Here is a 13,520-nt window from a genome sequence, read left to right as displayed (position 1 = left end):
TAATGTCCATTGAAGTCAATAGAAGGACTTCTGTGTCTTCAGTGGGTTTCTGAAACCCAGTCAGGCCCAAATCATGTAATGTGGGGAATGTTCGTTTTGTGGAAGAAAACAAAGAAAAGTTTGAAATACAGTAAGAGATGGCAAAAACACAAACAAACCTCCCTACAGAAGTCTCTGTAGGAGAACTGAAATAATCACTTTGGCTGCTTTAAAATAACTAAAGCTTACAATATTACGTAACTGTGGTATAAAGAAAAATACATCATTATGAGAACCATGCTGGAAAACTGGTGTCGCTGGCCTTAAGGGCATAAGATTTCTGTTGAAATCCCACTTATATATACTACATTATTTGTACTGGAATAGGTTTTTTTTTTCTGCATAATTTCATCTTTATTTAATTTTTAATGCTTTCTAATGGGACAAATATTTAGAAAGGTAAGAAAGTCCTGAGGTTAATAACTTTGAACCCCTCCTTTCCCCCCAAACTCCAAACTTGTCTTTTTTACAAATAGAAGTGCCATGTGCAGAAAAGTAGCAAATATTTTTACCGTATTGATTATGCACGTTATTGATTATATGATGAAGAGGTAAATATTACCAAAGTTTTGACACTGAGTTGGCATCAGCAAAGGCTGTAATTGAATGATTATGTACCTAATTTGGGGGTGTAATTTGATTTTTTGGTAATCTTTTCTATGTTCCCAATCCCCCCAAGTGTCGTATTCAGCCAGGGGAAGTCAGGCTGCTTTGGTTCTTCCTCTGCGGTGCCATTAGGAGGAAAGGCCAATGGAATTTCCTTTTTTTTCCTGAATTTTGGTGGTGGGTCTATCCTTTTTCTTGAAATTGCCATTGAACGTAGACTGTGTATGAGCAGATGCAGACATTCTGATTCTGCTTTTGTTTTTCCCTCTTCCTCCCCTTTAGCAGAGAGAAACTCCATGAGTTACAGTAAGATAAGATAACAGCAGAGCAAATGAAAAAAGGGGAAAAAGCCCCTTTGTTGGTCACCTAAAATCAAACAAATGCTCACAAAGCAGTGCGATACAACCTACAGCTGATGCCTCACCCCACATCTTTACATCAGTTCGCCCACCCACCTCAAAAGAAAAATGAATTGGATAGGCCCTGAATATTGCCCACTCTTTTATAAAATGAAACGGTCTCTTTCGGTAAGGTGCCGAAGACTTGACAGCAGCACTGATCACTGGAACGGATCCCTCAAAGCCTTTCCAGCATTTGCTTTTCTTTCCTTTTCACTTTTTGTCCATTCTTCTATTTGTCCAAGGCACTGATCACTGGAACGGATCCCTCAAAGCCTTTCCAGCATTTGCTTTTCTTTCCTTTTCACTTTTTGGTCCATTCTTCCATCTGTCCAAGGCAAAAAGGGAAAAAGCCAAAACTCACGTGCGGTTTTATTGATGTTTGGCTTTTTAACCAATTCTGTTGTAGCGATGACAAAATCGTGTGTGTGGGGAGGTCGGGTCAGTGTCCATGACCTGTTTGAGGTGCATCAGGCCAAGCAGACTGCACGGGGTCAGATCATTCTCAATGTACAACCCACACAGAAATGTTTCCCTCGCTCTTCCCTCCTGCTGCTTTCTTTCACAATAAAAGAGCACTTTCCATGCTTGCAATTAAAAGCTAGATTTTTGGAAAGGCATTTCTTTGTTTTGTAGTGACAGCGATGAAAAGCCGCTGAAAGGCAGCCTCCAGTCAATTAACGGGGACATTAAAGCCACTGAAAGTGCTGATAGTCTGGTAGATTATGGAGAAGGGGAGCATGGGATGTTCAATGAAGATGGTTCATTTATTGGAGCTTATTCTGGATCTAAGGAAAAAGGATCAGTGGAAAGCACTGGGAGTTCTACGGCAACTTTTCCTCTCCACGCCTGAAATATTAGCCAGAATGATTTGTGTTTAATTGTGCTATTTATCTTGATTAGTACTCCACAGTTACCACATGTGATTGGAAGCAGGTTGCCAATTCAGCCAGTCAGGAACCTGACATCCAGGTAATACAAAAATAAGTCACTGCCACTAAAAGATGATTTTCCATCCTAATTTCTAGGTGTTTTCTTCTAATTAAAACAAAACAAATAATTCTTTACTGTACAAAATGTCTTAGTCTTACCAAACCAGAATTTCTCACTGTTACATCTGTATACTTAACTGCTATTTTTAGGTTTGGAATATGTTTCTCTGTATAGTATTTTTTTTTTCCTGTGTGGCTGTTGTCACTTTGTACGTACATTTATATGTAGTATTCCCTCACGTACGGTGACCTCGGCATTGTAGATATTATAACACAACAAGAAAATTAAACAAAACCAACAGGTTACTCTGCAAAGTGACACAATGCCTCCGACTGAGAAAAATTATAATTTAAAATACTGGAGAAATATATTCTATATATTGTATCATTTTTCATAAAGAGATCAACTCCTTTGCTTACGATACTCTAAAATTATTTTAGTGGTTACAGCTGACTGCAATTACTAATACTTAGAGATGCAACTTTATCCACACAAAATTTGCTCTCAAAAGACAGAGCTCTGGCCTTGGGGATGAATGTTCTGTCCAGTAGCTGGCACTATTTCCTTAAATAAGTTAAGCTGCAGTATCTTTCCTGTGGCAAGGCAAAACAGGGTTCCCATCCACCATCATTAGGAAGTATTTTAATTTCTTTTCCCGAGTCTCTGCAAGCTGCATTTCTAAGCAAAATGCTTGTTGTCTGTCTCATATCTGTATATTTGTGCGCTAGCATACATTTCATGGAGACGTTGTACATATGATATTAATATTGACACAAGTGGAAATTATTTTGAAATGAGATATGTTGGTAGCATGAGTCTGTATAGCTGTGTAGGAATGAGTAGGATTGCTTCTCAATATGAGTTTAGACCAGCAAAACTAGTTTTCAGAAGGAGTTGTGTGTATACCAGTCATATAAATGTCACACCTTTCTAGTATCACATAAAATAGACCTACCTGACTTTCCAGAGACCATTTATTTTCAAGCTATTCATTGTTAAATAAACAAAAGCGAAAGCAAAGAGAAAATATTATGGTATAGTTTCTTTTGTATTTTGTTTACTGAATGCTAGTTTAAATCTGATTCTTTTCTTTGCCTTTCCAACACTAACTCAGCAAAGCTGTACAGCACATTTTTTTGGTCTTTTTATATTGGAATCTCCTGAATTTCTTTAAAAGCATTTGTATTTTTGAATACGCTTATTTGAGTAGAGTATCAATATGGCTTCATTTCTTCTTGCACTTACAAATGACTGTCACTTCAATTATAATATTTTTTTAAACAGTTACGGCAGGAGGAACAGATCCTAAAAGCCGTTCTGCATCATGATAGTAATTAGGCAAATATCCCCAATGGCTCCTTCATGGTCTCTATTGCTTCAATGGAAGAAAGAGAGGAAGCGAGAATTACTGACGTGGTTATGAGTTTCCCGTAACGGCTACAATTAAGACCCGTTAGTTGCCCACAGAAATGCAGGTCCTTACCAGTAGAAAGGCGGTGGTTGGCACACAGCTCACCTTACGCTTGGGCTCCTCCCCAGCCCTCATCCACTTCTGAAAGCAGTAAGTGGCCTTTGGTGCTTGATGCTTCTGCATATCTGTTCCTCTTTTTTTTTTTCTTTTTTTTTTTTAATTTTAGCTTGTAAAGGCCTTTCATATAGCCTCTCTTTAGGAAAAGCAAACCCCAAACAGCCAGCCTGAAACCCTCAGTGGTGTCGTGTGTATGAGTATAAAAGGATGAGTGGAATTCTGCTGGGAGTCAAAAATCACCCCACTCCATGTCCGTGACCCAGGTCATTCACTTTGTATTATTTATACAGTTTTATTTTCTGTATTTCACTCAAGCCAAATCCTGAAAAAGTTCAGAGTCATTTTCATTTTGGAAAGAACCTTCATTTCGAAAAGAAGGGAGTGCATAATTGGATAAATGTGAAAATCAGCATCAGAGTCATTTCAGTCAACAGAGAAATTTCCCACCAGGATCTTTATCTGCTGACTCTTGTCTGCTGCAGCCCAAACCAGATAAAGCCTAAGAACTGATGAGGCTTGTGACAACCTCTGTTGCAAGCTTCGGACTGTTTTTAATGTATTTCCTTTAGGAATCATCCGCACTAGCACATGATCAAGGGTCTTTGAAATAGGAACAAAATTAGGGAAGAAAATTGGGGTGGGCTCCCCCAAAGCCTTGCTAACCCCCCCTGGGTGGAGGGCTGGGGGGGGCTGTGCCGGAGCCCGGCAGAGCTCTCCCGGCTGCGGGGTCACTAACCAGGGCAGAGCTTTGGGCAGACACTTCCTTTAGGAATCATCCGCACTAGCACATGATCAAGGGTCTTTGAAATAGGAACAAAATTAGGGAAGAAAATTGGGGTGGGCTCCCCCAAAGCCTTGCTAACCCCCCCTGGGTGGAGGGCTGGGGGGGGCTGTGCCGGAGCCCGGCAGAGCTCTCCCGGCTGCGGGGTCACTAACCAGGGCAGAGCTTTGGGCAGACACACGTGGGCGAAGACACGCGTGGGCGAGGCTGGATGTGACCCTGCCGCAATCCCAGTTGTTCGTTTTCTCATACTTTGGGTCACTGCAGATCAACTAGACTCCTTGTCCCAGAAAATGCCTATGTTAAACAGACACAAATTTCAAATCATATTAGTGAGTGTCAAATTATCGAATAATGAATATAAATCCCCTGTGCTATCACTTGCTCTGTTGCTGCTAAGAGATGTTTATGACATTCCTGTGATGTGCTACTCATCTGTGCCGGTATGAGTGCTTTTTCCATTAAATTTTTAATTCAGATCCTTAAATCTTAATGTTGGTGTTTCATGATGCCTCAGGGCCTAAAAATCATACAGTGACAAAAAAGATGTGCCACGGAAGTTGAACAGAGCGCACTGACTTTTGAGGAATATGCCCAATGAATATTAAACAAATGGCTAAACTCCTGGGGAATCTCACTCACCTGAGCTTTTTTCTCTTTCCCAATCATTTTTTTTCCTTTCCCCCCCCACCCCCCGTTGGGGTTTTATTTTCTATTGTAAGGGTACGACTCATACAGCGTACCTTGGAAAGTGCAGGACACTAATGGATTTTTAGAGATTTGCTTTTGAAAGTAAACTAACAGAGCAAGCTTAGATTTTCCTGAGCCGTTCTTTGTCATTGCCAGGAGATGGGCTGCATTTTTTTCTAGGGAAATCTGTTACAGATGAGAGGAAGTGTGGCCATGTAGGCTGAATAAAAAGTATCACCAACAGTACTGCAGTTCTGAAAGAGTACATTAAATCCAATAACTTTTTCTTTTCTTTTCTTTTCTTTTTTACTTTGGCCAGGAGTGTTTATTAAAATTAGTTGATGGAAATCTGTGATGATTTTATGAATTAATACCTAGCAGGGAATTTCAGACTGCCTGCTGAGAGGAGGGAGTCAGGGACGGCCAGCCGTGGGAGGATGCAGACCATGCTGGATAGAGAATTATTAATTACCCTGTGCCACGGATGTTAGTTTGGTTACATGTGGGTCCGATACACCATTCCGTTTTGCTGGCAGTAACGGTGTGAGAGGGGAAATGACACTTTCAGATTTGATATCTTGGTCAACCTGGGGTGCGATTTCATCCAGCAAGGAGGCGACATTTCCCTGGCCCCAGGAATCCTGGCTTGTGGATTTAAGAAGCCTCCCGTGGAACAGGAGAGGGATGGAGGTTTCTCAAAAAGTTGTGCAGTTTTGACTGTGCGTAAGATTAAGCAAATAAAATCAGCTCTTCCTAACTAATGGGAAAAAACCCCTCTGTGTGCTACCTCCCGTGCAAGTGAGCTGTACTATTGATTTGGTATGGATTGTAATCTCAGACCTAAGTTTTTATTAAAAAAAAAAGTCGTTGTACAATCAAGAATTTGTGGGCATGGCCCTAGCTTCATTCTCTGGCAAAATTTGAGGACCCAGTCTCTGCCCTTCAGCAAGGCTAACGGTACAGGACTGGGTATTGAAGCCCTTCTGGGGCTGGATCTTTAGGAATTAGGAACCAAATCAGAAAATGACTTTCCCCTCTGGATAAAAATGTGTGTGTATGTATAATAAATTAAAAAAACCTTTTTTGTAACTCAAGTTTTAAATGGATCTGATTAGCATATCATTTAATGATTTATGATATTTGTTCTGTTGTGTTCTTATTACACAAATTTTAATGAGTAGCTCTTTTTCTGATAACTACTTCCATTGACTGAATGGATCAGATCTTATGCATGAGAGGTTTTAATAAAAGTTTTCAGGCCGGTATTATTTTGGAGATTAAAACAAATACTAGCACAATCTTTCTATATAAAAAGGTGGGGTTTTTTAACAGTAATTCCACATGCAGTTTTGTAAACTAAAGTTAGAATAGCATTTGCTGATCCTTGCGTGCTTCTGAAAGGAAATCTCATCATAATTTTTTATAGTCATTATTTTGCAGATGAGTGGTACATCTAGATTATTTTACGTACCTGTAAGAACAGATATAAAGAAAGGAAGTTCTTCATGCAAGAGAATTTCCTTTGTTTGACAATGGATCAAGCCCTCAGCTGCATCTCTGTTAATGTTTAGTATTTGAAAATGAGGCATATAAACCATGTTGGGGTACCAGAACATGTTTACATTGCAGCTCTCTGTCTTTCATGTAAAAGTCTGGAGTGATCTGCACTGATTTGTTCAGTTTTCAGGCAGGAACCAGTAGGTGGGTTTGAGCCAAAGCGTACTGTCTGTTTCGTTTTTTATTACTACTATTATTATTATTATTACTTTAAATAAGATACTTTGTAATTTCCTGAGAAAAGATCAAAGCAAATGTGGTGTTACTGTTACAATGTTACTTTTTGAGCTAAATGTTAGTGTGCATTTATTAAAGTTTAGAGAGATGTGTTGTACTGTAGTTGCTGTTTGTATCATGCATATGTGCACGTATGGTTTTAAAAGATATTTTCATTTTACATGAAACACAACTTTGCTAATAAAAGTTTGACTTGATGTAATCTTCAAAAGCCTTAGCTGTAATCAGCACGTTTCTCTTTGGTTTGGTTTTGTGTTTTTGTTTGTTGTTTTTTTTTTTTTTTCTCCTGATACTATTTCTTTGCTGGGAATCTGTTTTAATTGTCATTTGTGGTCTGTGGTTTTCCTGTGGTTTTCCTGTGGTTTTCCTGGCCCCGCACCAAAGTCAAGCTGCCCTTGGCTTTTGTTGGGACTGCCGGACCCTATGGACAAACAACCGTCTAGATATGATCTACACCAAAGCAGGGATGAACCTGAACTGCAAACACCCTGAATTCAAATGCCTCATTTATTTCATGGTATGATCATCTCCTGGATCAAACTATCGTCCTATATAATGTTAGCATCTCTAACATGCTTTATATACTCTGTGTTGGTTAACATCACATAACCTCCCAAGCACACTGAGCTTTGAGCTAAGTGGCATGTGAAATACCCGCAAAAATAACATTATCCAGTATTAAAATACACTTAACCATGAAATGGAAGACAAAAGCTCAACATACCAGGCATGAACAGAGGTGAAAGGAGCTGATATTTATACGTGGTACAATACAGCTATAAAGATTAGCAGGGTGAATTTGTACTCCTCTTCATTACAGATCACCAGAATAATGGTGATTTTATAAATAACCCAGCACCTAGAAACCCACTAATACTCAATCTTTTATTCTTACTCCTTAGTTAGGGAAAACTCCACTTACACTCAAACTCTGAAATCTCTATATATTCATTATATAGAAATATAATAAATATTCTTTTTCTTACAAAAGAAAATAGGAAAAGAGCAAAATACCTTGGTTCTTTTGTTACTGAGTATTAAAATGGTCATCTTGTCTTCCCCCAGCCCCATATTCAGCGTTACATGATTTCTGTAATTCTTCTCTGCCTGCCCATGGAGAAAGGTTAATCAGGTAGGACCTGGGCGATGCACGCAGGTACACCCAGCTGATGCCCGAAACAGCAAAACTGCCACTACTGAGGGCTCATTAAAAATCAGCAGACAAATCCATGGCAGCTGATATTGCTGCAAAATCTGTTGTGCTTTTTTTTTTTTTTTTTTTAAAAATAGATATTTAACAGAAATTTGAAAGACCTAAGCAGTGCTGAAGTGTGAGACAAATAGCTCGCACAGAGAATAATCCCTGGCTTCCAACCCTGGTATGGTTTCTATGCTATGCTAGGAGTATTTCATTCGGTGAAAGAAATGCTTTTGTACATTTTTTTTCCCTCATGTTTTTAGCTACTTCACTTTAGCGAGAAGGTTTCAGGACTTTTTAAATGCATTCTTCACCTGCAAAAACACTTGAATACATTCAGTGCAAATGCAGAAACAAGTAGAACTGTGCTAACTAGCATTCACCTTTCAGGAAGGCAGCAAGGACATCCCAAGTTTTTTTATTATTATTCATATTCTGGAATAATGAGATTTACACTTTTCTCAATAACATAATGGAAAGGAAAAAGTCTTACAATCATGTGCTTCAGTGGACTGAGAATAAAGATGCTGCTGCCATCGTTAGGCGTGTGGGCTGCAGATCCCAGCTTGCCGCATCCCACAACCTCTGCTGACACCCAGCCAACAAATCCCCAGGCAAAAGTTTAACAAGAAAGTATGGGACCAATATACTTTTATTTGATATTTTGCTTTTAATACCAAGTTGGCATTATTGGCACTATTTTGAGGGCAGAGCAGTACTTCTAATGTTCAAACATTTCATTCTGTCCTTCAGTATTACAATGAAATGTCATCGCTTTTGGACTTTTACCCTCTGTTAATAAGCTTGAAATGCAGAGAAGTCAGTCAGTCACCCAGTGGGAAATACCAGCAGTCTCACTCGTTGGAAACATGTAAGCTCTGCAGATTTATAAGCCATATTTAACAAGACCTGTGCATTGTTTTTGCCATGCTCGAGGCCATGGTGGCCTTGCTGAGGCCACATCCCCATTTGATGTGCCTAAACCTGCACAGAAGAGCTGTCCCACCCAATCCCTGCCTGGAGAAATGGGTATTTCTGTAAAAAAAACCCACCCTGCCCCACTGCCTGCCCCCACAGCGCCCAGCTGCCAATACCTGCTGTGCTTCTTCCTTTTGCGGAGCATCTCTGTAGGCACAGAAGACATTCCTGCCCGGCTGCCGGACCCGTTGCATTTAAAAAACCAATTGCCTGTGGAGTTTGTACTGCTGCACTGCATATCCAACCCAGCCTGGGAGATGCGGCGTGGTCCTCCCTGTTTGCTTGGGACAGCAGGGCAGGAACAGTTGAAAACAGAATGCATACAGCAGTGCGTTTGGGTTGGGTTTTTTGCTTCGACAACCTGGTCTTGTTTTGGAGTTCCATGCCTTTGCATTGCTCTGCTTTTTCGGCATGTTTGCAGTGCTGTTACTGATGGAAACCTCTAAAAACTGGTGGCTTTGACTGCTGCTCTTCACCTGGGATGGAGCTGTGAGGAGGAGTGGGAGGGTGCGAAGCAGCAGACAGCTGTGGCTGACACAGGGCAAGGGGAACTGCTGCTTCTGCTCAGCATCTGCTGGGGGTTACATCTTGCACATGTTCCTGCAGGCAGCAGCATTTAGCCAGAATAACAACTGGCTCATTTGCAGTGGCTCCTCCTGAAGGAAACGATGTACAGGTGGTACTTCCTTACCAATTAGCCTGTAACAAACCAGTAGCCTTTCCTTCCAGTCTGGGATGCAGTTACCTTTATGACTGCAAAGTGCATCCATCACCTCTCAATGGATGAGAAAGCAGCATGGCAGTGTTATGCTCTCATTGCATGAGAGCAGGACTGGGAGATGAGGCCACGTCTTCCATGTGCTTTTTGGGCTGGGGATGGAGCTGGAGGGAAGCCCCACAGCTGTGGGGAGGTGACTCGGACACCCAGGTAAGAGCATACCAGAGCTGGGAAAAATGGGTTTGTAACTGCTGTTACCTGGAAGAGCAACGTGGGAAGGGGATGAGACCTTGCTGGGGGGATGTACAAGGCTGTGATCCCTACCGAAGGGCTTTGCCACCCGAGGGCTGGTTTACAGCATGTGCTGTGGGGGTTTCCCCCTTTCTCCTGGCATCCTGGCTGGCTGATGTGGCTGGTCTTCTGTGTTTCTTCTGAAACAGGTTTGTTGTTATCCTTGAGGTAGCAGGGCTGCCTCTCCTGCACAAAAATTTGTTTTTTTTTTTTTTATTTCTTCCTCCTGACTCTCTATCAGTATCTGTCTATATTGATCCTTCAACTCCCCAGTCCCTGGGCTTGGAAAACTTCCAGCCTGTTTGCATCAGTGCTCTATTGGTGCTTCTTCCTCACCATGCATTTTTCTCACTGCCCGTAACCTCCCTCATCTCTTCAGAGTGGAAGATGTGTTCCACTTACAGATGCACCTGGGGTTTTGAAAGTGCTGTGGGTCAAGATGTCTGAACTGTTCCAGACTTTTTTTTTTGGTGGTAGTTTGGAGTTTTTTAAGCTTAAAAAAGTTTAAAACTTTTTGTAATTTTTTTTTTTTAAAAAAAGGGTGAGATTAATCTGCATGTCTTAAGACTCTATGTAATAAATGCTCATTTCTGGGAGACGAGAGACTCAAAGGGCAGCATGACCTGTGCCACATCCCAGCACCATCGCACAGGGTGCCCGAGCCCAGGGAGCGCTCGGTCAGGCACCCCGGGGGAACATGGCTTTCGTTGGAAAGCAGCGGGCAGAGGGCTGCTGAATATTTAGCTGAAGACACAACAGTTTGTCTGAAACAGTTCCTGCTTTCTCCTCGGGATGATGTAAAGAAGGTCTGTGCAGGCGTTGAGGTCCTCACCAGTGTGTTACTGGTGTGGAGACCTTCCTGAGCCTGGTCCTGGGGCAGGATTCAATCCGGGAACGACTGGCGTTGCTCCCTCCTGCACGCTTCTGCCATGCTGCCTGTCTGCAGGTGGCTGGACACATGATAATTGAGACTGCTTATATTTTTAAGTGAGTTCTCTTTACGGTAATTTATTAAATAATTAAAAGCACAAATGCAGTCTCGAATAAAAGTAAGCTTACCATGTAAGAGGGCTGTTATCCTTTATGACTTCAGGCAGTCATTGTTCTGTACATTTGTTTTCCTCTAAGTGGCAATTTATACAAAACATGCGTACAAAAGAAATTCCTGGGCTATTTAGACCGACAGTAGAGTAGCAATTTCCAATAGAGCAGGAGTTCTGGTTAAATATTTCTAATTTTAAAAAGAGTACATTTTTCCAAACTCAACATGGAACCGAGGGGCCACTAAGTAAATAAATTTACTTAAAGTGCATTGAAATGGGATAATTTGACACACTAATTCACCTAATGTAAAAAAAGATTAAAAAAAAATAAGTTCTTGAGCAAAAATAATTGTTGCAGAGAGTAGCATCAGCGAAGGGATCTGCGAGCGGCAGCAACAAGCGGAGGGGGAGTAGCTCTGGAATGGGGGTCTTGAGGAGCACTGCGAGATCGAGGGGGGAAAGCATCATGGCAGCTTTTGAAGCCACTTGTTTTTATTGTTTCTTCATCAGGAGTAACTTAAGTGATTTCTGTCACAAGTTCTTTTTGGGGGAGGAAATTATTTGCTGTAAAATGTTTGCTTTGTTTCATTTCCCATAACCACCAGTTGTTGAGGCGTTTCATTTTTCTGGATATGTTTCTTGAAAAATTTTTACTTAAAAAAAACCCAACAACCAAACAACTAAAAACTTTTTACTTTTTTTAATTGCATTTTTTAACAACTCCAAGTATGCAGAGTATCTAATTCTTAGTGGTATCATGGTTGTTGTCGCAATGCCTCTTAGCTGCCATGTTCTATAGATTTTTCTGGCTTTTTCTGCATGTGGTTAGTGCTGAGCTCTGCTGGGCTGAGCAGTGCTGCTGCTCTCCTGCCCAGGGCTTCATTCTGCCAGGGCAGCAGGGGCTCCGTGGGTTTACCCGAGTCTGACTTTTCTGAACCTCCCAGCTCCTGGACTCCCGGGACTGCAGAATTATGAATAACAGGGAGAAGTTAACTGTTCTCTTTTCACATTGTTTCAGTAAGGAGAAAAAAAACATTACAGTCTACCTCAAGGAAGAAAGGTCATCAAACTCAGTCTGATTTATTGAGAATTTTACATTTCAGATACTTTTTTTTTTTTAAAGAAATAGTTACAAAAAAAGGCCTACTCGCCAACCTTGTGGAGATTTGAAAGCATGAACCCGTGAACGGAAAGGTTCGTAAAGCCATGGGAAATGGAAGCAGAGCACACTAATTCTTTAAATATGCAGGATTGTGACTCTGTAGCTGACTCTGACTTTCAAAATTGAGAGTTTAAATGTCTAAGTGAGAAGCCTATATTTTGACTAATTTCGGCAAAACTCATAAAAAAATACGCATTTCTCAGTCCTATTATTTATGAGTTTAAATTTGTCTACATCTCTCCTTGATGAGTGTTCTGAACATTGACATTTTCTCACATCTGCAATTTAAGTTTCCAGTTAAGGAAAGTAAACTTTAAACTCAACTGCCTGGTTTCATCAGCCTGTTATCAGGGCCCATTGTATTTTCAGGTTTCTGTCAGTTTGACAAGACATAGCTGAATCCGTTTCTTCTTATAATCAAGATAATAACTACTAAAAATTGATGGATTTTGCTGCAGTTGAAAATGCAGACTAATTCTTGCCATAATTATCAAGTCTTTAAATGGTAATTGCACACTGTTACCATCTATCTGCTGTCAAATTTATTTCGGTAATTGACCTCCTAGTCCAGGAGTTAGAGACAGCCTTTGATTATTGGTTCAATTAGTCTTAAAGCATCATGTCTCTTTTTTTTTTTTTTCCTAAGGTATTTTAGTTATCCCGCCAGTCAAAGAAAGTACCAAGAATGTTGCTAAATATTTCTTACCTTTATCACTTTCTAACAGTACTTGCTGCGTCTCATTTTTAACTGGTATATAGAGATGTATTGATGAGGCTTTTTGATGAGAAAGTATCGACTGGCTTTGTGTTTTTTCTTAGTTTCAACCTTTAGTGACAGTTTTCTTGGGCAAGGGAATGGGCTTTACTGCAGTGGCATAGCCCACAGCTATTTTCTGACGAGAGATGGCACATTGGCTATTTTTGAGCGGTGCGGTTGGGCTGCTGCATCCCCAGAGCTCCCCAAGTGAGTTGTTCCCACTGGGGCTGGGGCATTGCTCCGAGCACTCTTTTGGGTTCCTTCCAGGGAAAAAAAAAAATAAATAAATAAAGTCAGGTATAAGTCCCATAGACTCTGTTGTATCCACGCTTTCAAATATGAGGCAGAGGGAAGAATATGTATTTTCTAGGATTGTTACTATAAGAGAGGCTTTCCCAGCAAAAAAAACCCAGGGCTTGGTTTGGGAGAATGAAAGAAAAGAAATATTGTGTTCTTGACATCCAGAGTCACGTGGAGATGGAGGAACATGTGCAGCTTGCTTTGTTCCTCTCTTTGTGTAAGAGTAGTGCCATGGATTTAAACA

The 13,520-nt window shown here is 40.8% G+C and overlaps 1 protein-coding gene across 1 annotated transcript in view; it reads left to right on the top strand.

Annotated features, from left to right (window-relative positions):
• The window catches only part of LOC104159943 (neural cell adhesion molecule L1-like protein), a gene marked incomplete at its 5' end in the record, with an annotated part of 16,678 nt that extends 14,408 nt beyond the window's left edge, over nt 1-2,270 (top strand). The window contains one exon of the mRNA XM_009697972.1: nt 1,680-2,270. Coding sequence (XP_009696274.1) covers nt 1,680-1,896 — 217 coding nt within the window. The remainder of the gene's footprint in view (nt 1-1,679) is intronic.
• Between the last annotated feature and the right edge of the window lie 11,250 nt (nt 2,271-13,520).

This window comes from Cariama cristata, unplaced genomic scaffold (assembly GCF_000690535.1).
Source record: "Cariama cristata isolate BGI_N322 unplaced genomic scaffold, ASM69053v1 scaffold33273, whole genome shotgun sequence".
NCBI lineage: Eukaryota > Metazoa > Chordata > Aves > Cariamiformes > Cariamidae > Cariama > Cariama cristata.
This window is presented reverse-complemented; position numbering and strand designations above follow the sequence as displayed.